Consider the following 21,604-nt stretch of genomic DNA (forward strand, 5'->3'; position numbering starts at 1 on the left):
CAGCCGGACACTAAGTGAGAAAACTCAGAAAAGTGAACATAACCAGAGGTGGGTGTAATGTCTGTGTCTGTCTATCTATCTATCTATCTATCGATGTATGTATATATATATATATATATATATATATATAGATATATATAGATATATTGTAATGTGCATATAATATATATGTATGTATGCGTAAATATGTGTTTATAGTATATATATATATATATGTGCGTATATATGCATGTATGTACAGTGTATATATATATATTTATATATATACATACACACACACATATATACAGTCAGGTCCATAAATATTGGGACATTGACAGAAGTTTCATATTTTGGCCTCTATTCACCACCACAATGGCTTGGAAATGAAACAAACAAGATGTGCTTTACCTGCAGACTTTCAGATTTAATTTGAGGGTAATTACATCTAAATCAGGTGAACGGTGTAGGAATTACAACGGTTTCTATATGTGCCTCCCACTTTTTAAGGGGCCAAAAATAATGGGACAAACTAAACATCTAACTTTCACTTTTTAATACTTTGTTGCAAATCCTTTGCAGGCAATTACAGCCTGAAGTCTGGAACGTATAGACATCACCAGGCCTCTACTGCAAATGTCTTCAGTTCCTGCTTGTTCTTGGGGCATTTTCCCTTCAGTTTTGTCTTCATCAAGTGAAATGCATGCTCAATCAGATTCAGGTCAGGGGATTGACTTGGCCATTGCATAACATTCCACTTTTTAGCCTTAAAAAACACTTTTGTCCATCTGCACTGTGAAGCGCCGTCCAATGACTTCTGAAGCATTTGACTGAATATGAGCATATAATATTGCCCGAAACACTTCAAAATTCATTCTGCTGCTTTTGTCAGCAGTCACATCATCAATAAATACAAGGGAACCAGTTCCATTGGCAGCCATACATGCTCACGCCATGACACTACCACCACCATGCTTCACTGATGAGGTGGTATGTTTTGGATCATGAGCAGTTCCTTTCCTTCTCCATACTCTTCTCTTCCCATCACTCTGGTACAAGTTGATCTTTGTCTCATCTGTCCATAGGATGTTGTTCCAGCACTGTAATGGCTTTTTTAGATGTTGTTTGGCAAACTCTAATCTGGTCTTTCTGTTTTTGTGGCTCACCAGTGGTTTGCATCTTGTGGTGAACCCTCTATATTCACTCTTGTGAAGTCTTCTCTTGATTGTTGACTTTGACACATATACACCTACCTCCTGGAGAGTGTTCTTGATTTGGCCAACTGTTGTGAAGGGGTTTTTCTTCACCAGGGAAATAATTCTTCTATCATCCACCACAGTTGTTTTCCGTGATCTTGCGGGTCTTTTGGTGTTGCTGAGCTCTCCGGTGCGTTCTTTCTTTTTAAGAATGTTCCAAACAGTTGATTTGGCCACACCTAATGTTTTTGCTCTCTCTCTGATGGGTTTGTTTTGATTTTTCAGCCTAATGATGGCTTGCTTCACTGATAGTGACAGCTCTTTGGATCTCATATTGAGAGTCGACAGCAACTGATTCCAAATGCAAATGTCACACCTAGAATCAACTCCAGACCTTTTACCTACTTAATTGATAATGACATAATGAAGGAATAGCCCACACCTGTCCATGAAATAGATTTTGAGTTGATAGTCCCATTAAGGCCCCCATACATCAGAGATGGATTGGAGCAATCGTGCAATTTGCAATCGATTGTGTATAAAAATCTGCAATGTATGGGGATCGCAGATTGCAACCAAAAAGTGATAGGAATTGTTTAATCAGATTGTTGGATTTTACAGATCGATTGGGGCTGTAGATTGCTAGTGTATGGACATGATCAGCAGATTTGCAGACCGTTTCTAGCAAAATGATGGGCCTTTCAAGATTGCCAGATCTGTGTTTGCTGCAATCAATCTGCAAATCACTGAAAAAGATCTGTAGTGTATGGGCGCAGATTGCTCGATTGGGAAATCCTAAGATCGGGCAATAAATCTTCAAATTGTTCAATTGTGGTTTTCAGATTGCTGATGTATGGGGGCCTTTACTTTTGGCCCCTTAAAAAGTGGGAGGCACATATAGAAACTGTTGTAATTCCTACACCGTTCACCTGATTTGGATGTAATTACCCTCAAATTAAATCTGAAAGTCTGCAGGTAAATCACATCATGTTTGTTTCATTTCAAAGCCATTGTGGTGGTGAATAGAGGCCAAAATATGTAAATTCTGTCAATGTCCCAATATTTATGGACCTGACTGTAAATATACGTCACTCTTCGGGGCGTGCCCGGCACTTACGGACACGCCGGGCAGCCCCCAAGCCCTGCAGAAAGGGAGAATAGATGCCAGAAAGAGGGCAGGGCGCCGCGCCCCGCTAAAACAGCCTAGCGGGAACGCTAATATATGTGCAGCCGATCGGATCCCTCCCAAGGGGGAGCGTACCGATAAGAAGCCGATAGGCTTCTATTGGGTAAGTCCACCTGAAGATGGCATTACCCATTGGTGCTTTGTACATATGGGGAATGCGGTAAAACCCCCAAAAACTGCATTTTCGGGGTTTTACCGCATTTTCCCCTTTAGTACATCCCGTCCTCGTCCTACCTGTTCTATTAGCACTATGTCAGGATGGCAGATTACATTTTAAAAAACAAACAAACAAAAAAGATATTTTTTATATGTAAAGACTTCTGAGTTTTTTTTATCATTTTAAATATTTTTTTTTATTTTAAACTTTATTTTTTTTTTAATTAACAAAGAAAACTTAATGCCCAAACAAGCTCATGCATACACAGCTGTACAGTAAGGTAGCCCTTACTGCCCTAGTCCAGTATTACCATTGAAGATAATTATTTTTTAAAAAGGAACAGCTAAAGAAGGCCGTTCATTTATTAATTTACAGCAGTGACTAGGGATGTGGGATGAACACTTACAGAAATATGACAATGACCAGTGAACAATTTTGATTTTTTTTCTTTTATTTAAATTATTCTAGCACTTAATGAAAGACAGACAATAGAGGTCATACCATTTCACACAGAGCGCAACTTTTTCTTGTAATTGCTCCACTATAGCCACACCCATGGCACTGGCCACACCCCCTGTGCAGACCACACCTCGCAGCTCACGCCCTCACATCTCTAGTTACACCATCGCAGCGACTGTCACACCCCCTGCAGCGGCACACAATAGGCCAGTGGTTCCCAAACTGTGTGCTGTGGCACCCTGGGGTGCCTCGGGACACTTGTAGGGGTGCCTCAGGTTGGTGGTTCACACCAAATCAAATTATTTATGGTCAATGTAATGTAAATATGTGGACAAACAAAAGCTCAAACCTGTTCACAACCACATAACTGAGTCTAAGGATGACCGGTCAGCACAATTTACTTCACTTCACTACTTCACTACATTTTTTCAGGATTTCCCAATAACAAGTGTTTGGCTTAGGGGTGCCGTGAAAACAATGCTGATACTCTAGGGCGTCGTGATTCAAAAAAAGTTTGGGAACCTCTGCAATAGGCCCTTCATAAATATCAGCTCCAGGCCCATGTGGACATAAATCTGGCACTGGCCATAAATATATATATAATACAGTAGCTCAAAAAATAACCATCATGAGATGAGTTCGTATCAACTCTATGGGGTAACATCACTTTTAAAACTCACTTCTAAAAACTTTCACTTTAGTAAATTTACCCCATCTGTTAATATGTATACTGACTGTGTAGTGTAAGCTTATTCTAACTTATAGATATATATATAGTATTAGTGAAATTCAGATAGGATGTGATTTATAACTTTAATAGGCTGATCATGTGACTTTATGTAGAACTGTCAGTTATCCACTGCATTATTACATCATAAACAGTCTGTGATGTCACTCAGCTTTGGTAGAGAACTGTCATTTATCATCTCTATCTGCTGATATGGCATCTCACAATGTAAGGTACAGTATGCTTATTTTGGGTACACACTTGCCAATGACGGTGCAACGGTGGGGGCCATGCTGCATTCGGCAGCATGACCCTCGCTAATAATGTCGCCCGTCGCTGAAAACACGCGGGAACGCGCATTGTGGGCGACACAGCGGGTACACACAGACGATGGCTGGATCGGACAACATACGGTCGTACTCGGCATAAGCCACATTGTTCCCTTTTAGAAAGCAGAGATTTAGCATTACCAGTACAGTAATGCACAGATAACAAACATGGCGGCTAGATTGTCAGGCCTAGATTGTCCCTCTGGCCTGAACTGGACTCAGGCCCTGATTCAGAACCAGACGCTCTGACAGAGCGCTCGCTCTGAATCAGGGCCGTCCTTCTTAATTTTTAGAACGGCCTCCTGGCCGCTCGTATAGCTGTGGGTGACCACCCACAGCTATAGCGAGCGGCCAGGAAGATGGGGCTTGCGACGAGACCCTTGTGGTAGGGTCTCGTTGCCGCAAGCCCTGGAGTGCTTTCGGCTCTATCAGAGACGAAAGCACTCCCACTGACATCACAAGTGATGTCAGTGGGGCCGGCCCCAGACGGTAAGCGTTCCCATGGGAAAGCCTCCGTCTGGGCAGCCGGGCCCCCGGTACGCCCACCAAAGGGGGCGTGCTGTCACTCACCATCGACAGCACTCCCCCTTTGGTACGAGACGGCTTGCCCGACGCTATCCGGGTCTCGCGCACGACGGAGCCGGCTCCGTCGTGTGCATGCGCACTGGGCCAACATCGACCCGCTTGTGAGCGCTCAGCGCTCGCGAGCTGGTCTGAATCAGGCCCTCAGTCAGCGACCCCTGGGGCTCTGTGTATGACTTTGCTACAGCACTAGATTGCTTTTGACACCAGACATAGTTATGAGTGGATGCGTCTGGCAAATAAGTATGTTGGCGGCTGTGTTACTTATGCCAAAGCTGCCATTCACTGCCAGTCGGGCTATGGCCACTGCAGCCCAACCTGACGGATAGAATCGTTCATTACTTCCTATAGGAACACTGCCCAGGGTTCTTCCCACCCCCTGGTGCTTTAGAGAGTTGGGCGGTGAAATACCAGCCAAAATTATACCTCGCTAGAAGCCATATGTCAGAGGCGTGCTACAGTGACCATACGTGGCTATGGCTTACCTGACCTATCTCTCCAGCAAGTGCCCACAAGTCTGCATGAATGTGTTTTGGTACATAGGCGCAGCTCTGGAGCGTGGGCATTTTCATCACTGCCCAAATGAGGCCCAGTGTAAGCTAGGAGCCCCTTAATTATAAACCCTGACATGTGCTGCTTTCACCAGTGCTAAATACGTCTGGAATTAGCATACTCGTGTCAGTATAACATACTAGTCATCATAAAGAAGAACGCTTAAAAGGGATAAATTATTCTGTTCTTTACCGATGGAGCCATCCTATTTGTATCAATCATTTTTGCATCGTCTGCTCTCTCCCGACCTATCGGGGGTGCGCTCATCGTATACGAGCCCCTCAGAAGGAGGCAGAAGAGGACAGTTCTGACGTGAGATAGCCTGTTTGGTTTTGGACAGTTCTGACGTGAGATAGCCTGTTTGGTTTTGGACAGTTCTGACGTGAGATAGCCTGTTTGGTTTTGGACAGTTCTGACGTGAGATAGCCTGTTTGGTTTTGGACAGTTCTGACGTGAGATAGCCTGTTTGGTTTTGGACAGTTCTGACGTGAGATAGCCTGTTTGGTTTTGGACAGTTCTGACCTGAGATAGCCTGTTTGGTTTTGGACAGTTCTGACCTGAGATAGCCTGTTTGGTTTTGGACAGTTCTGACCTGAGATAGCCTGTTTGGTTTTGGACAGTTCTGACCTGAGATAGCCTGTTTGGTTTTGGACAGTTCTGACGCGAGATAGCCTGTTTGGTTTTGGACAGTTCTGACGCGAGATAGCCTGTTTGGTTTTGGACAGTTCTGACGCGAGATAGCCTGTTTGGTTTTGGACAGTTCTGACGCGAGATAGCCTGTTTGGTTTTGGACAGTTCTGACGCGAGATAGCCTGTTTGGTTTTGGACAGTTCTGACGCGAGATAGCCTGTTTGGTTTTGGACAGTTCTGACGCGAGATAGCCTGTTTGGTTTTGGACAGTTCTGACGCGAGATAGCCTGTTTGGTTTTGGACAGTTCTGACGCGAGATAGCCTGTTTGGTTTTGGACAGTTCTGACGCGAGATAGCCTGTTTGGTTTTGGACAGTTCTGACGCGAGATAGCCTGTTTGGTTTTGGACAGTTCTGACGCGAGATAGCCTGTTTGGTTTTGGACAGTTCTGACGCGAGATAGCCTGTTTGGTTTTGGACAGTTCTGACGCGAGATAGCCTGTTTGGTTTTGGACAGTTCTGACGCGAGATAGCCTGTTTGGTTTTGGACAGTTCTGACGCGAGATAGCCTGTTTGGTTTTGGACAGTTCTGACGCGAGATAGCCTGTTTGGTTTTGGACAGTTCTGACGCGAGATAGCCTGTTTGGTTTTGGACAGTTCTGACGTGAGATAGCCTGTTTGGTTTTGGACAGTTCTGACGTGAGATAGCCTGTTTGGTTTTGGACAGTTCTGACGTGAGATAGCCTGTTTGGTTTTGGACAGTTCTGACGTGAGATAGCCTGTTTGGTTTTGGACAGTTCTGACGTGAGATAGCCTGTTTGGTTTTGGACAGTTCTGACGTGAGATAGCCTGTTTGGTTTTGGACAGTTCTGACGTGAGATAGCCTGTTTGGTATCTATAATGTTAGGACATCATCTGCTTAGAGGTGGAGCTTTTTTTTAATAACTGACCTGCAATATCAGCCCCGAGACTTAAACTGGCTGTGCCCTCTGCCATTATCCTTCCAACGTGCCGACTGCATGGTAGTGCTCACTTACTAAGGAGCCTTCTCATTACTTGAGGTCAAACTGTCAGAAAACATCTTAGGCCTCATTGAGATGTAGCCGCAGAACACACAGCGCAACTGCTGGCTGTAAATATTGTAATCCCGCAGAAGACGTCAGAAGGAAATACACGCCTCCTGACAGCATTGCATATTGGATCGATGGTAGCAGCTTCGGCCATCTGAGAAAACCAAGGGTTACTCCGAATGGCCGTCTTACCTGCATTGCCAAGGCCAAAAAATCTGCGTCTTCGGACGCAGAGCCTGGCGTTGACACTCCCAAAAAAGGGATCCAGTCTATAGATAGACAGTAAAAAGGTCGACAATGTCTATATAGACACCAGGGGGTAAATTACTATAGTGAGAGTTTTTAGAAGTGAGTTTTAGAAGAGATGTTGCCCATAGCAACCAATCAGATTCTACTTAACATTTAACTAGCACCTTCTAGAAGATAATAGCTAGAATCTGATTGGTTGCTATGGGCAACATCTCTTCTAAAACTCACTTGCAAAAACTCTCACTTTAGTAAATTTACTCCCAGATGTTAGACAGTCAATAGGTCGACAGGGACAAAAGGTTGACACACTAAAGGTCAACAGGTACAAATGGTCAACAGGGTCAAAAGAACGACACAAACGACGGGCCATGCGTATGCACATTTCACCCACCATCGGGGTAGTTTACGTACTAACCTGAATCAGACCCAATGTTAAGTATAGGTGGAATGATATGTATATGGTGGAAGTAGTTCCCGCTGCTCCCAGCCTGATTACCTGCATTATCCCGGGCACAGCAAGCAGTGCAGTTGTGAATCTTTTTATGGCCGACTTGCTACTTTACACCTTCGTCTCAACAACATATCCAGTTCCAATGTAACAGGACCTGCCACCCTTAGGTGACGGGAGAACTGGGAGCGGAGGAATCCACCTGAATGCCACCAGTGAGCGATATGTCCTATTTATGGTGGGTACAAGGGGCATAGTAAATGGGAGATGGGGGATTTATTTATCTCCAGGATGTTGTATGCCGTAAATCCGTTCAGTCTGTTTATATAATAGCACTCTATATTCATCATTATCATCCACTAGGGCAGGAATAGGCAACCATTAGCATTAGTGCCACAAGGTAGCCCAGGAAGATATTCAGGCTGGCACCCGCGGGGACAGTCCTTCTCTTACTAGACGCACTGAGCTGCTCTTCCTCTCCTACAGCTTTCCCACACAGAGGAGACCTTTTCCGCATGCTAGATCCTCTCCATGCCAAAGAACCCCATCTGGATTTGCATATCCGGTTAAGCCTGGTCTCTGGTAAGTGACCCTGCCACAGTTAGCCCTGCCAACAGTCTAATAACAGTGTAAAGTTCTGAACTATGTTTTTATATGCAGACCACAAATTATCTGCCGAACCTGAGCAAACTAACTTCGGGAAATGACGGACAGAGAAGCAACTGACATTATTAGTTCCCGTCTATTACTTTTGTAAATGTTTGCATATGTTGCAATGTTGGTGGATTTGGAAAAGGGCTTGAAGCTGGAGACATGAGGCTGGAGAGATACAGGGGGGAATGAGGCTGTGAAGAGACACGGGGGGCATGAGGCTGTGGAGAGACACGGGGGGCATAAGGCTGTTGAAAGACATGGGGGGCATGAAGCTGTGGAGAGACACAAGGGACATGAGGATGTGGAGAGACAACGGGAGCATAAGGCTGTGGAGAGACACAGGGTCATGAAGTTGTGGAGAGACAAGAGACATGAGGCTGTGGAGAGACACGGGGCATGAAGTGGTGGAGAGACACAGAGCATGATGAGTTGGAGAGACATGGGGGCATGAGGCTGTGGAGGGATGCAGGGGGGCATGAGGCTGAGTGATGCAGGGGGCACATTAGGCTGGAGAGATGCAGTGGGGCACATGAGGTAGTGGAGAGATGCAGGAGGGCATTAGTCTGTAGAGGGATGCAGTAGGGACATGAGGCTGAAGAGACACATGGGGGGAACATGAGGCTGAAGAGATAGAGGGGGACACGAGGTGGGGTACATGAGGCTGTGAAGAGACACGTGGGGCACTAGCTTTTTTTGCTTTCCAGTTTAGAATAAGACCCTCTGTGAGAAGCTTGTGCCTGATAACTAAATATAACATATACACCGGGCACATTTGTGGCAGTCCCACAGTGCTGAAACTATTTTATTTTCCACATTAGCATTAAACATATTACCACAATTTATGAATTATACAGATAGTATTTTGCTTAATAACATAACTTCTCCATCTCGTCCATGTCGCCTGTGTTCAGTTTCTTGATTTTCGTGCCTGTAAAGGAAACAATGTTTTTATTTTGCTATAGAGAAGTCATTCTCGGATCTCATGGTGTCACTAGTTACTGTGATGGAGTGTCATCCTCCAAGGTTATTTTGTGACATTTATGTGACATTTCATTTTGTTCTATTTAGCATTGTGTCCTACATTTAAATGGAAGCCTCTCCTTCAGAACAGGTGCCCCTGATTACCAGGTGTGATAATGGAAAGATCTGATTCAAACAATGAGTCTGAGGCTACTGTAAAGAAAACCACAGGAAGTGAGTGGGGCAATGAGTCTGAGGGTACTTCACGGGAAAACCACAGGAAGTGAGTGGGACAATGAGTCTGAGTGTACTGTATGAGTAAACCACTGGAAGTGGATGGAACGCAGAGTCTGAGGGTACTGTACAGGAAAGGAACAGGGAATGGGTGGATCAAGGCGTCTGAGGGTACTGTACGAGAAAACCACAGGAAGTTTGTGGAACGAGGAGCCTAAGGGTACTGTACTGGAAAACCACAGGAAGTGATTGGGACAATGAGTCGGAGGGTACTGTACGAGTAAACCACAGGAAGTGGATGGAATGAGGAGTCTGAGGATACTGTACAGGAAAGCAATAGGGAGTGGATGGATCAAGGAGTCTGAGGGGTAAATTTACTAAGATGGGAGTTCTATTCAGAAGTGATGTTGCCCATAGCAACCCATCAGATTCCAGGTATTATCTTGTAGAAGGTGCTAGATAAATGAGAAGTAGAATCTGATTGGTTGCTATGGGCAACATCACTTCTGAATAGAACTCCCATCTTAGTATATTTACCCCTGAGGGTACAGTACGGGAAAGCAAAAGGGAGTGGATGGAACAAGGAGTCTGAGGGTACTGTATGGGAAACCAACGCAGTGGATAGAACAAGGAGTCTGAGGGTACTGTACGGGAAAGCAACAGGGTGTGGATGGAACAAGGAGTCTGAGGGTACTGTACGGGAAAGCAACAGGGATTGGATGGAACAAGGAGTCTGAGGGTACTGTACGGGAAAGCAACAGGGAGTGGATGGAACAAGGAGTCTGAGTTGTACTGTACGGGAAAGCAACAGGGAGTGGATGGAACAAGGAGTCTGAGGGTACTGTATGGGAAACCAACAGGGAGTGGGTGGAACAAGGAGTCTGAGGGTACTGTACGGGAAAGCAACAGGGAGTGGATGGAACAAGGAGTCTGAGGGTACTGTATGGGAAACCAACGCAGTGGATAGAACAAGGAGTCTGAGGGTACTGTACGGGAAAGCAACAGGGAGTGGATGGAACAAGGAGTCTGAGGGTACTGTAAGGGAAAGCAACAGGGTGTGGATGGAACAAGGAGTCTGAGGGTACTGTACGGGAAAGCAACAGGGATTGGATGGAACAAGGAGTCTGAGGGTACTGTACGGGAAAGCAACAGGGTGTGGATGGAACAAGGAGTCTGAGGGTACTGTACGGGAAAGCAACAGGGATTGGATGGAACAAGGAGTCTGAGGGTACTGTACGGGAAAGCAACAGGGAGTGGATGGAACAAGGAGTCTGAGGGGTACTGTACGGGAAAGCAACAGGGAGTGGATGGAACAAGGAGTCTGAGGGTACTGTATGGGAAACCAACAGGGAGTGGGTGGAACAAGGAGTCTGACGGTACTGTACGGGAAAGCAACAGGGAGTGGATGGAACAAGGAGTCTGAGGGTACTGTTTGGGAAACCAACAGGGAGTGGGTGGAACAAGGAGTCTGAGGGTACTGTATGGGAAGGCCACAGAGAGTGGGCTGAAAAATTTGTCTGAGAGTACTGTATGGGAAAGCCCCAGGAGTGGATGGAACAAGGAGTCTGAGGGTACTGTATGGGAAAGCAAAATGGAGTGGATGAAAAGTGCCCTCCCCCTACCGATAGATCACCAGAGAAAGATTTCCAGGCATTTGACTGCAGATGTCAGGAAATCACTTCAACAACAACCACACAATTCAGTGTATTTTACTACACAAGGCACAATGAGCAAATAAAAAGCCATTGCAAGACTGTACCATAGACGTATCAGCCACAGACTAGGCACAGTCATTACTCATTTTATGAATACAGAACTTTTCTCCAAATGCACTCAGGGTGCCTCAGACTCTGCAAGTGGCCCCTAATTCCTTACCTGACCACCTCAACACACTATTGTATTATTCAGCATTCAGTCCACAAGTAGTTATTGTCTAATTATGAGACATTAGATTATACTTAGCTGATGGGCAGCGCTAAGCTTTCCCCTGCTCAGTGCCCGGGATGTGAGCGGGTACACCTCACCACGTGACATAGCTCTGACACCACCAATGAATCTTACAATGTGAAATACGTCTTTAGTACATTTTATGATACTGTGCATTATAATGCACACTAGATTATATTGTGTCACAGTAGTATAACATATTATAAGCATTTATAGGTGACGGGAAACAGAGCCATGGAAATGCTTACGTATTATACAAGAACGTCTATCCATGACATGAAGCAGTGTCAGATATACAGCACTAGGGGGCAGAGCTGAGACTTGTATAGAAGGATAGGACAGGCTGGTTTTCCCTATTATAATATCCTACGCTGGAAATGGGGGCGATATGGCTCAGATAACAGAATAATGTAGGATACCATCTATCTGTTCCTGGAGACGGGTACAGTATAGTTTCTGTCTCAGGCAGTAACAATTACAGCTCCGTCATGTGTACTAGTTACTGTATCAGCATCAGCGGTCTCTTCACTCCTCTCTCGGGACACCTGTGCCGTCTGCAGACCACACACGTGTACAGCGGCCGGGGAGGGTCCCGGTAAACTTTGCGAGGTGTAGCCTATAGGCTACAGCGGCTTACGCCATCATTAGATGCCGTAAAATGCAAAGGCCAAGATCCAGAACGCTTTGAGTTCCAGAGATCTTGGTAATCTGACGGCATGGTATCCCTCGTAGATACCTATAGGAGCTGTGGCTGCTGTCGGGAATGGATGGACCGTAGCAGGTATCTGGGTATGCAGTCGGGAAGCCGGCAGACCTAATCCCGACAGCCGGCTTCCCGACTGCTTAATCTCGGCAAGGGTTAAATCACAGGCGTCTAAATCTAGGCGCCTGTCATTTGACTGGCGCCCGGCATCCCGATCGAAGGGACGCCAAGCGTGGATAGCCGCGGGGGGGGGGGAGGGTTAGGTATAGGGTTCCCGGGGGGGGACTTAGGGTTAGGCTAGGGGAAGGAGGGTTAGGGTTAGGCACCCCAGGGGGAAACTTAGGGTTAGGCACCCCCCCGACACATTAGGATTAGGCTAGGGGGAGGGAGGGTTAGGGTTAGGCACCCCCGGGGGGAGGTTAGGCACCCCCCCGGGGGACTTAGGTTTAGGCGGCGGGGAAGGGGGGGTTAGGTTTAGGCACTTAGAGGGGGGATTAGGGTTAGGCACTGGGGGGGGGGGGGGGAGATTAGGGTTAGGCACCCCTAAGCGAGGGTTAGGGTTAGGGGGTAGAATAGGTTAGTGAATACTTCCCTGGGGACGATCAGGATTTTCATCCTTGTCGGGCTGCCGCTGTCGGGATTTGAACCGCCGGGCATGGATCCGGCGGTAAATCATACCGATTCCGGTATCAGAGATATCTGCTGTGGTCCCTCTGTGGTACATTTAGGGGTTACTTATTATTTTGTGGATATCTCCCCAAAAATTGGGTGTTTTACGGGGAATATGTAAAAAATATTTAATGATAAATAGTCCCCAAAGTGTGACGATACAAAACCACGCTGCATTACCGCTACCGGCAACAATAAACAGCACTTACCAAAATGCTTTTCAATGTCACGTAGCATATATAAGCAGCATTTCTCCACCAGATTGACAGCCACGCCCTTTTTGCCAAATCTGCCGGTACGGCCAATTCGGTGCAGGTATGTCTCGTAATCCACATAGCCCTCCATGGTCAGAGGAAGGTCGAAGTTCACCACAATGGACACCTGCTCCACATCAATTCCTACGGAGAAGAATAGAAAAAACAAAGTACTTTACTGGAACTTTATTTGTCCAGCTAGCCTTACATACTTACATACAGCAACTACTGGGAGGGAATAACCCCCCCCCCCCCCCAAACAAAAAAAAGACCAAAAGCTCAAAAACACCAACAAGTAGAAATCCTTCTTCTGCAGTTTGGGAGTTACTCATAAATGTCAAAGTTTAAATAACCAGAAACTTTATATACAGGTTCCATTTACATAGTAATTCTTCCAACTGAGGGGAGGAAGGGAAGGAAAGTAATGGCCACTGTAATTTGTCCTTTTATACAGCGTATTGTAGGGTGCCCCTGAGTCTTCCTAGTCCTGAAAGTCTAGAGATTCTCCTTAGAGCCTGCACTAAATCCGCCTAGTGGAATTGTTGCCTGTGGGCCTGATTCAGCAAGGAACGCAGTTGCAAAGACGCACGCAATCGGTCGATTATTGCGTTATGCGTATGCATTGCAGTGCGCGTGTGCGAACTAGCAATTGCGATGGAAACTGCATTAGCAGAGGCTGAGCAGACCCATCACAGTGATTGACAGGAAGCGCCGTTTGTAGGTGGTGACGGGGGTTTCGGGGAAACGAAGGCGTGCCAGTGTGTTCGGACGCCGTTACATGGGGAGTGCACAAATTATCCGCTGCAACCATACGCAGCCTGAGGCCTCATAGCGTGTGCTGATTGAGGTCTGACCTGCCTGTGCGTATGGGTCCGATGTTACCGTTTGTTTCGCTATGTTGCCAAAGTATACGGATGTAAATTAAGGGGAAGTGGGCTTCCTCATGTTAGGCTGTGATCGCATTACGAATGCAAACATTTGCATATCCCCGCTGATATTAGCAACTGCGCTGCGTTTGTGTAAGCAGAATAGCGATCCGTAGCGAATCAGGCCCTGGGCACGAGGAATCCTCAGTGACCAAATCTCTGGCCTCCTTGCCTTACCCGTGACTGGACCACAGCAGTTCTCTGGTGCTACCGAGGCCTACGTGGAAAGGCAGGCTCTAGAATGCCTTCTAATAGGAAGTAAACTTTCTAACATGACTTCACCAGACCTCATCTGCTGGAGGCGTTTAGGAGACCGAAGACCCACTGGCCACAGAGTTATTCCCTGATGCGTAAGGAAGGTGGCCCACATTCAGCTCTCGGGGACATGCTCTGAGCTATGTAAACTTAGGATTAGTCTGGCCAAAGATTTAGCCCAGGCCGGTTCTGCCAGATCAGCGGCACCGCCGGTAGGTGTATGCGACAGTTATCGGTCAGCCTGGCATGCTACAAATGAGGCACTTGCACCTGAGTGTCCATTAAGCAATTGGGAATAACATTTTGAGCCTGAAAGTAGTATCCCTGACTCCACCCTTCAGATTTAGCTTTGGAACTATTCGGTTTATCAGAACATAAAAGGTCAACTGTTATACACAATCCAAACAGAGAAACATCTGACCCCATCAAAATCTGAGGACATAAACTCACATAGGCAAAAACTCTGACTAATAATTCCTTGCAAGAGAAATACGGAAGAAGAGATGGAGATGCTCAGGTCTGAGGTTCTGCAGTTCGGCAGGCTTTCCCTCTGAGAGGAAGGAACGCCAAGGAGAAGCTTCTGATCTTTCTGGCCACCTAGAGCAAACCGTTTCTAATGTGGGGCTGCTCTAACCAGACACATCTCCTGAGGAGCAGAGGCTCTTACATCTCTGTGCAGGACTAAAGTGCTAACGGCTGGCAGTTCTATCTACTAAGTAGGAGATGGGATTCTCTGCCTTAAAGCACCCTCTGGTGTGCAGTCTAGCATGGCAGAAGCTATCTGCAGCAGAAGTGCTTAGAACCCACCACAGAGGTAGTGGGGGATGGCAGGGGGTAGTGCCAGAGAGGTGTCTTGGCACCCCACTTCTGACATTGTCTAGCTACTGTAGGTAGTGCTGAGGCAGCTTCCAAACCTTGTTACCTAACACTTTCTGGCCTTGGGTTCACCCCACAAAGACATCCTTGAGTCTGGTGCCTGGCAATCGGCCAGGTGGTTGGCTGTTCTCTGGAATCATCTCTCACATATGTGGTGCAGGGACGCCACCATCTTGACTCTCTGCTCGCCAACCTCAACCTGAAGCCGCTCCAGGATCAGCTGTCCCAAGGAACCTAGGGTGCCCTACTTTCGGATGTTTCAGTTTGCAGACCGGTGCCACAACAACTTCATTTCTGTGACCTGCTACTGGCTCCCGGCCACTACTCCCTGGTGTGTTCCTAAGGAATTGGAGGGTATTGGGAGAGTGTAGGAAGACAGGAGGTTTAATGAGGCTCATTCTCATATGGTAGATGGCTGGGTACCAGAGGGTATGTGGTGTTTAGACTGGATAACTGAGATGTAGTCAGGAGACAAGCCGGTCAGGAAGCTGGTACGGAACTACCGGCAGCAGGCTTTATGCCAAGCCAGGGAGCACTGTGCTTAAAGATGAGAAGGACGGCCAATAGCAGAGTCTGAAGGTAGCGGACCAGGTCTGCTGTTGCTGTGTGGCAAGGATTAAAGTAGTGCTACACAGCCCGCACACAGTCCTAGATGGATGCTGGAACTGCTTTATATGCACAATACAGTGTGGACGCTTGCTATGTTGAGCGCCCCACTCAGTATAATAATAAAGTTGCTGAGTGGGGTGCACTAGACTGTGCTTACTGGGTGAAGTGCACAGCGCAGAATGGATGCTAGTACTCGCAGACTGAAGTGCATTGCATAAAATAAATGCTCTTACAGAGTGTTCAGACTGTCAGTGATTGACAGTCTGCTGCCGTATCTGGGCAGGGAGGGGGCACAAGCCTCGGTTTCCCAAAATGGAGGTGTGTCGCTGCCATTGAGGGGGAGGGAATAGCCCAGGATCTCAGCTGAAAGAGATTTCCTGGTCTTTCTCTCTCATCTGTGACGGCCGGCTTACGTGACACCGTGGTCACTCAGCCGGCCGAGGATCACGCAAATGATCCATGCTGTGTACAAGGAAGCAGCGGGGATCATTAATGCATGCAGGAGACGTGATCTTTAAAAAAATAAAATATGAGATATGGTAAGAACTTACCCTTGTTATCTCTATTTCTACGAAGTCCATAGGGTTCCACAGGATACCTTGGGGTATAGGTGTGACGTCAGTCGCAGGGCACCAAAGAGTTAAGCTTTCAGCCTCCCAGGATGCACTAGGTCCCCCTCCTATACCCCGCCCCCGAGCCAAGGCACCTCAGTTAGTTACCAAGCCATAGGCCGGAGGAGGAGAAGGAAGAGAGAGAACAAAGATCTGGACACATACAAGAATCACATTCTCACCAGAGGGAGACGGAAAACCGGTGACCAGAGCAAAGCCCATCTGCAGCACAGGTGCGACAGGGCGGGAGTCCTGTGGAACCCTATGGACTTCGTAGAAATAGAGATAACAAGGGTAAGTTCTTACCATATCTCATATTTTCTACTTCAGGGTCCATAGGGTATCCACAGGATACCTTGGGGATGTCCCAAAGCAGTATCCTTTAAGGGTGGGGACGCTCCTGTGCAGAAAGGAGAATCCGCCGCCCGAAGGAAGCATCCTGAGAGGCGAAGGTGTCAAACCTGTAATACCTCACGAAGGTATGGACAGAAGACCACGTAGCAGCCTTGCAGATCTGAACTGCCGAGGCACCACGTCGAGCTGCCCACGAAGGACCCACAGACCTAGTGGAATGAGCCTTCAGAGAAGGAGGGACCGGTAGGCCTTCATGAAGATAAGCTTCAGAAATAGCCATACGGATCCAGGCTGCCAAAGTTTGCTTTGAAGCAGGCCAACCCTTTTTACGGAAGCCAAAGAGGACAAACAAAGCGTCCGACTTCCTAAACGAAGAAGTGCGGTCAACATAAGTCCTTAAGGCCCGCACAACATCCAAAGAGGCCTCACCCACGGAAAGACCCGGTGAGTTAAAGGCCGGAACAACTATTTCCTCGTTAATATGAAACTGGGAAACAACTTTGGGAAGAAACTCGGGCCGAGTGCGGAGCACTGCCCTGTTCCCATAAAAAACCAAGAAAGGGGGTCTACAAGAAAGAGCCCCTAACTCAGAAACACGTCTGGCCGAAGCAATGGCCAGAAGGAAAACAGTCTTAGCTGTTAGCCATTTAAGATCCACTGAGCCCAGTGGTTCAAACGGCGGTCCTTGGAGAGCCCTCAGGACCACAGCCAAATCCCAAGGCGCCACAGGTGGAACAAAGGGCGGCTGAATGCGGAGAACACCCTGCATAAAGGTGCGCACATCCGGGATTGTAGCAATCCTACGGTGAAACCAGACAGATAGGGCCGAAACCTGTACCTTCAAAGAAGCAAGGCGAAGCCCATGATCTAGTCCCGCTTGCAGGAAGGCGAGAATCCGAGACAGACGAAACTCCCGCGGTGCATAACCTCTCGGTCGACACCACTGGAAGAACATATGCCACATGCGATGGTATATCCTTGCGGAAGACGGTTTCCGAGCTCGTAACATGGTCCGCACCACAGAGCTGGAAAACCCCCGGGACCTCAGCATGGCCGTCTCAACAGCCACGCCGTCAAAGACAGCCGAGTCAGGTCCGGGTGAAGGCAAGGACCCTGAGACAGAAGGTCCGGTCGTAGCGGCAACCGCAGAGGAATGTCCACGGACAGACCCTGAAGGTCTGAGAACCAGTGCCGTCTGGGCCACGCGGGAGCTATCAACAGGAGCATCCCTCCTTCCTGTTTGAATTTCCGGATTACCCGTGGAAGAAGGGAGACCGGAGGGAACAGGTATGCGAACCGGAACGTCCACCGGACGGACAGAGCATCCACCAGAGACGCCCCTTCGTCTCTTGTGCGAGACCCGTACACCGGCAACTTGTTGTTGTGCCGGGACGCCATGAGGTCGATTTCTGGAAGACCCCACCTGTCCACCAGTAGTTGAAAAACGTCCGGGTGCAGGGACCATTCCCCCGGATGAACGTCCTGGCGACTTAGAAAGTCCGCCTCCCAATTGAGCACTCCCGGGATGAAGACCGCTGATATGGCCGGAAGATTGCGCTCCGCCCAAACCAGGATCCGAGAGACCTCTACGAGAGCCGCCCGACTGCGAGTTCCTCCTTGCCTGTTTATGTAGGCCACGGTGGTAGCGTTGTCCGACTGGACCTGCACCGGGCGACCCTGGAGAAACCGCTGTGCCTGCTGGAGAGCATTGAAGACCGCACGGAGTTCCAAGATATTTATTGGAAGCTCCGCTTCTGTCGGCGTCCACCTGCCCTGGAACAAGTGTGGACCCGAAACTGCTCCTCAGCCCCGAAGACTGGCGTCCGTTGTCAACAGGACCCAATTTGGAACCCAGAACGGACGTCCCTTGTTGAGGTGGGTCGTCTGTAACCACCACGTAAGGGACAGGCGAACCTCCTGGGTGAGCACAATCGTCTGGGACTTCAGAGACTGAGTCAGCCCGTTCCACTTGGACAGGATCAGGTGCTGCAGAGGTCTGGAGTGAAACTGGGCGTATTCCACCATGTCGAACACCGACACCATGGAGCCCAGTAACCTCATCGCCGAGTGTAAGGACACCCGGCGGCTGTGCAGACAACTGCGCACCCTTGACTGTAAAGCAGAGATCTTGTCCTCCGTCACGAAGATCCTTTGCTGTCCCGAGTCCAATAAGGCTCCAAGATGCAGAATCCTCCGAGACGGGATTAGAGTGGACTTCTGCCAGTTGATTAGCCAGCCGTGCCGTTGCAGCAGTGCAATGGTCAGGTCCAAGTGGCGTAACAGGAGCTCTGGAGATCCTGCCACCAATAACAGGTCGTCCAAATACGGCAACATGCGGACTCCCTGCAGCCGCAGAGAAGCCGCCATGACCGCCATCACCTTGGTGAAAACACGTGGTGCTGTTGCCAGGCCAAAAGGTAACGCCCGAAACTGGAAGTGGTCGCTGCTGATTGCAAACCTGAGGAACTGTTGATGGCGCCAAAGAATAGGGACATGCAGGTAAGCGTCCTGTATGTCCAATGACACCAAGTAGTCCCCAGGTTCCAGCGCCAGAATGATGGACCGTAGGGTCTCCATCCGAAACTTCGGGACCCGCAAAGACTTGTTGAGTGCTTTGAGGTTGAGAATCGGACGATATGACCCATTGGGTTTCTGTACCAAAAATAGATTTGAATAGAAACCCTGGCCCCTCTGGGAGAATGGAACCGCCACTATAACTCCAGCCTGGAGCATAGTGTGCAATACCTTCCGCAGCTCCGTAGCCTTGTTCCGGTCTGATGGGAGACCCGTGGTGAAGAAGCGAGCCGGGGGTCTGTGCCGGAAGGAGAGGGCGTATCCGTGGGAAACCACCTCCAGAACCCAAGTGTCTGTCGTAGTGGTCGACCAACACTGGGCGAACTGTAGCAGGCGGCCTCCCACCCTGGGATCCCCCAAAGGGAGGCCCGGACCGTCAGGCCGCAGGCTTGTCATCTGGCTTGGGGGCCGGACGTCTGGTACTCCATGCCTGCTTCCGGGGCTTGACCGATTTCTTAGGGCCAGCCTGTCGAGGAAACGACTGTGGTTTGGGCCTGCCCTGGGCCCTAGATGACCGAAAGGACGATGGTCCCGAACCAGAAGGAGCAGCGGCCGACGGGAGACAGGCAGATTTGGCTGCCGCCAGCGTGGCCACAATCTTATCCATATCCGGACCGAAGAGAACTTCTCCGGTAAACGGCAACGCTTCCAGACCTTTCTTGGAATCTGCTTCCGCCTTCCAGGATCGCAGCCACAAGGTGCGACGAGCAGCTACCGCTGCTGAAGAAATTCTAGACACCAGAGTACTAATGTCTAGAGCCGCCTCGTTGATGTAGGTGGCCGAATCACGGAGATTGCCAATCAACTCCGCCTGATCGGCCGGACAGTCGGATTCAAAAGAAGCCTCTAATGAATCCGCCCAGCGCTCCATCGCTCTGGCAACCCAGCAAATGGCCATAGCCGGCCGTGCTGCCCCCCCTGCAAGGGAATAAGCGGACTTCAGGCAGATTTCTACCTTGCGGTCCGTAGCATCCTTAAGGGAGGACATGGATGGCATCGGTAATGTGGCACTACGGACAAGACGGGTCACGTGAGAATCCACCTGTGGAGGGGATTCCCACTTCGCAAAATAATCATCCGCGAACGGATAAGCCACCGCCAGGCGTCTCTGCGGCTGGTATCTTTTGCCAGGTTGTTTCCACGCCTCCTCTAAATGGTCCACCAACTGACCCGAAAGAGGAAAGACTGTGGCATCGCCCTTCACATCTTTGAAAAAGGCATACTTAGATTTAGCCGCTGGGGGAACTTCGTCCTCAATCACCAAGGCTGTGCGGACCGCCCGAATAAGTCCAGGAATATATACTTTGGACTTAGCATCAGCGTCCTTAGTATGGAGAGGTTCCTGATCGTAAGGATCTAGAATCTCCCCATCATCAGACGTCCCTTCGTCATCCTCATAAGGAGCGGACAGAGACGCCACCGGCCTTTTATGAGACCGCATCACAGACTCCCCTTGCAACACATCCGACAAGTGCTGTACAGAACTCGTCAGGGAGTTAACCCACGCTGGCTCCTGAGAACCCGGGAGCGGGGAAATAGGGAGACTGTGGGGTACCACCAATTGTCGTGGGAACCCCTGCATGGGTGACGACACCACAGACTGCTGGGACAAACCCATCGGAGTAAACGCGGGCTGCGGAGCTAACTGGCCCACTAAAGCTGTTAACGCCTGAGCGAAACAAGCCCAGGGCGGCTCCTGTACCGGTGCTGTAACCGTAATAGGCCGCAAAGGCCCTCCGCGCTACCCTCCCCCTCCGCTAACGGTACTTTGCACGTGGTACACTGTAGCCGGAGGGGAAAATCACTTTCAGACATGATGGCACCACGTATGTGACCTCTCTCACCAATTAAGTATTAAATAGGCGAGAGACCACCCTGCAGCACCGCACCGCAAGGGCTTTAGCAGAAAGAACAGGGACAGTAATAAAGCTGACAGTTTAGAGAAGAAAAGATTACAGGCAGCAGCGCTAGCACAGTCACATACAATGCAGAAAAATAACAATTCCTGCACTAACAGCGCTGATCACTCAACTACACAGACACAGGGCCTGGTAGGACACAGCGCTGCATACACAGACCTGACCACAGCGGAGGAGAGGTATGCGGGGGGACCCAGACCACGATGCTTCCTTCCAGCGCTTCCAGCAGCGTTCACCATGCGTTCTGGAGAAGATGGCCGCCGAGGAGCAGAGAGGAGGCTGGCCTGGGGGAGGAGCGCTGCCACAGGACCAGTCGGCAGCATGCAGAGAGGGCTGTGTGCAGCGGGGGAGGCGCCGGCTGTGAGACAGGGAAGGCGCGCTCCCCTGGCATGCATTTAACCCCTGGGACGCCGCAGCGCTACCGCTCTGCTGCGGTCCGCTGTCCCAGGGGGTAGTGGAAGCGCAGGTTGGTCGCCTGGCTCCACGCTGCAGCCAGT

The 21,604-nt window shown here is 49.0% G+C and overlaps 1 protein-coding gene across 1 annotated transcript in view; it reads right to left on the bottom strand.

Moving 5' to 3' along the window:
• Nucleotides 1–9,082: 9,082 nt before the first annotated feature.
• The window catches only part of LOC148513480 (ATP-dependent RNA helicase DDX25-like), a 53,628-nt gene continuing 41,106 nt past the window's right edge, over nt 9,083–21,604 (bottom strand). The window contains 2 exon segments of the mRNA XM_088481836.1: nt 9,083–9,144; nt 12,939–13,127. Coding sequence (XP_088337962.1) covers nt 9,083–9,144; nt 12,939–13,127 — 251 coding nt within the window.

Source organism: Taudactylus pleione, unplaced genomic scaffold, assembly GCF_031769625.1.
Source record: "Taudactylus pleione unplaced genomic scaffold, aTauple2 ptg000278l, whole genome shotgun sequence".
NCBI classification, from domain to species: domain Eukaryota; kingdom Metazoa; phylum Chordata; class Amphibia; order Anura; family Myobatrachidae; genus Taudactylus; species Taudactylus pleione.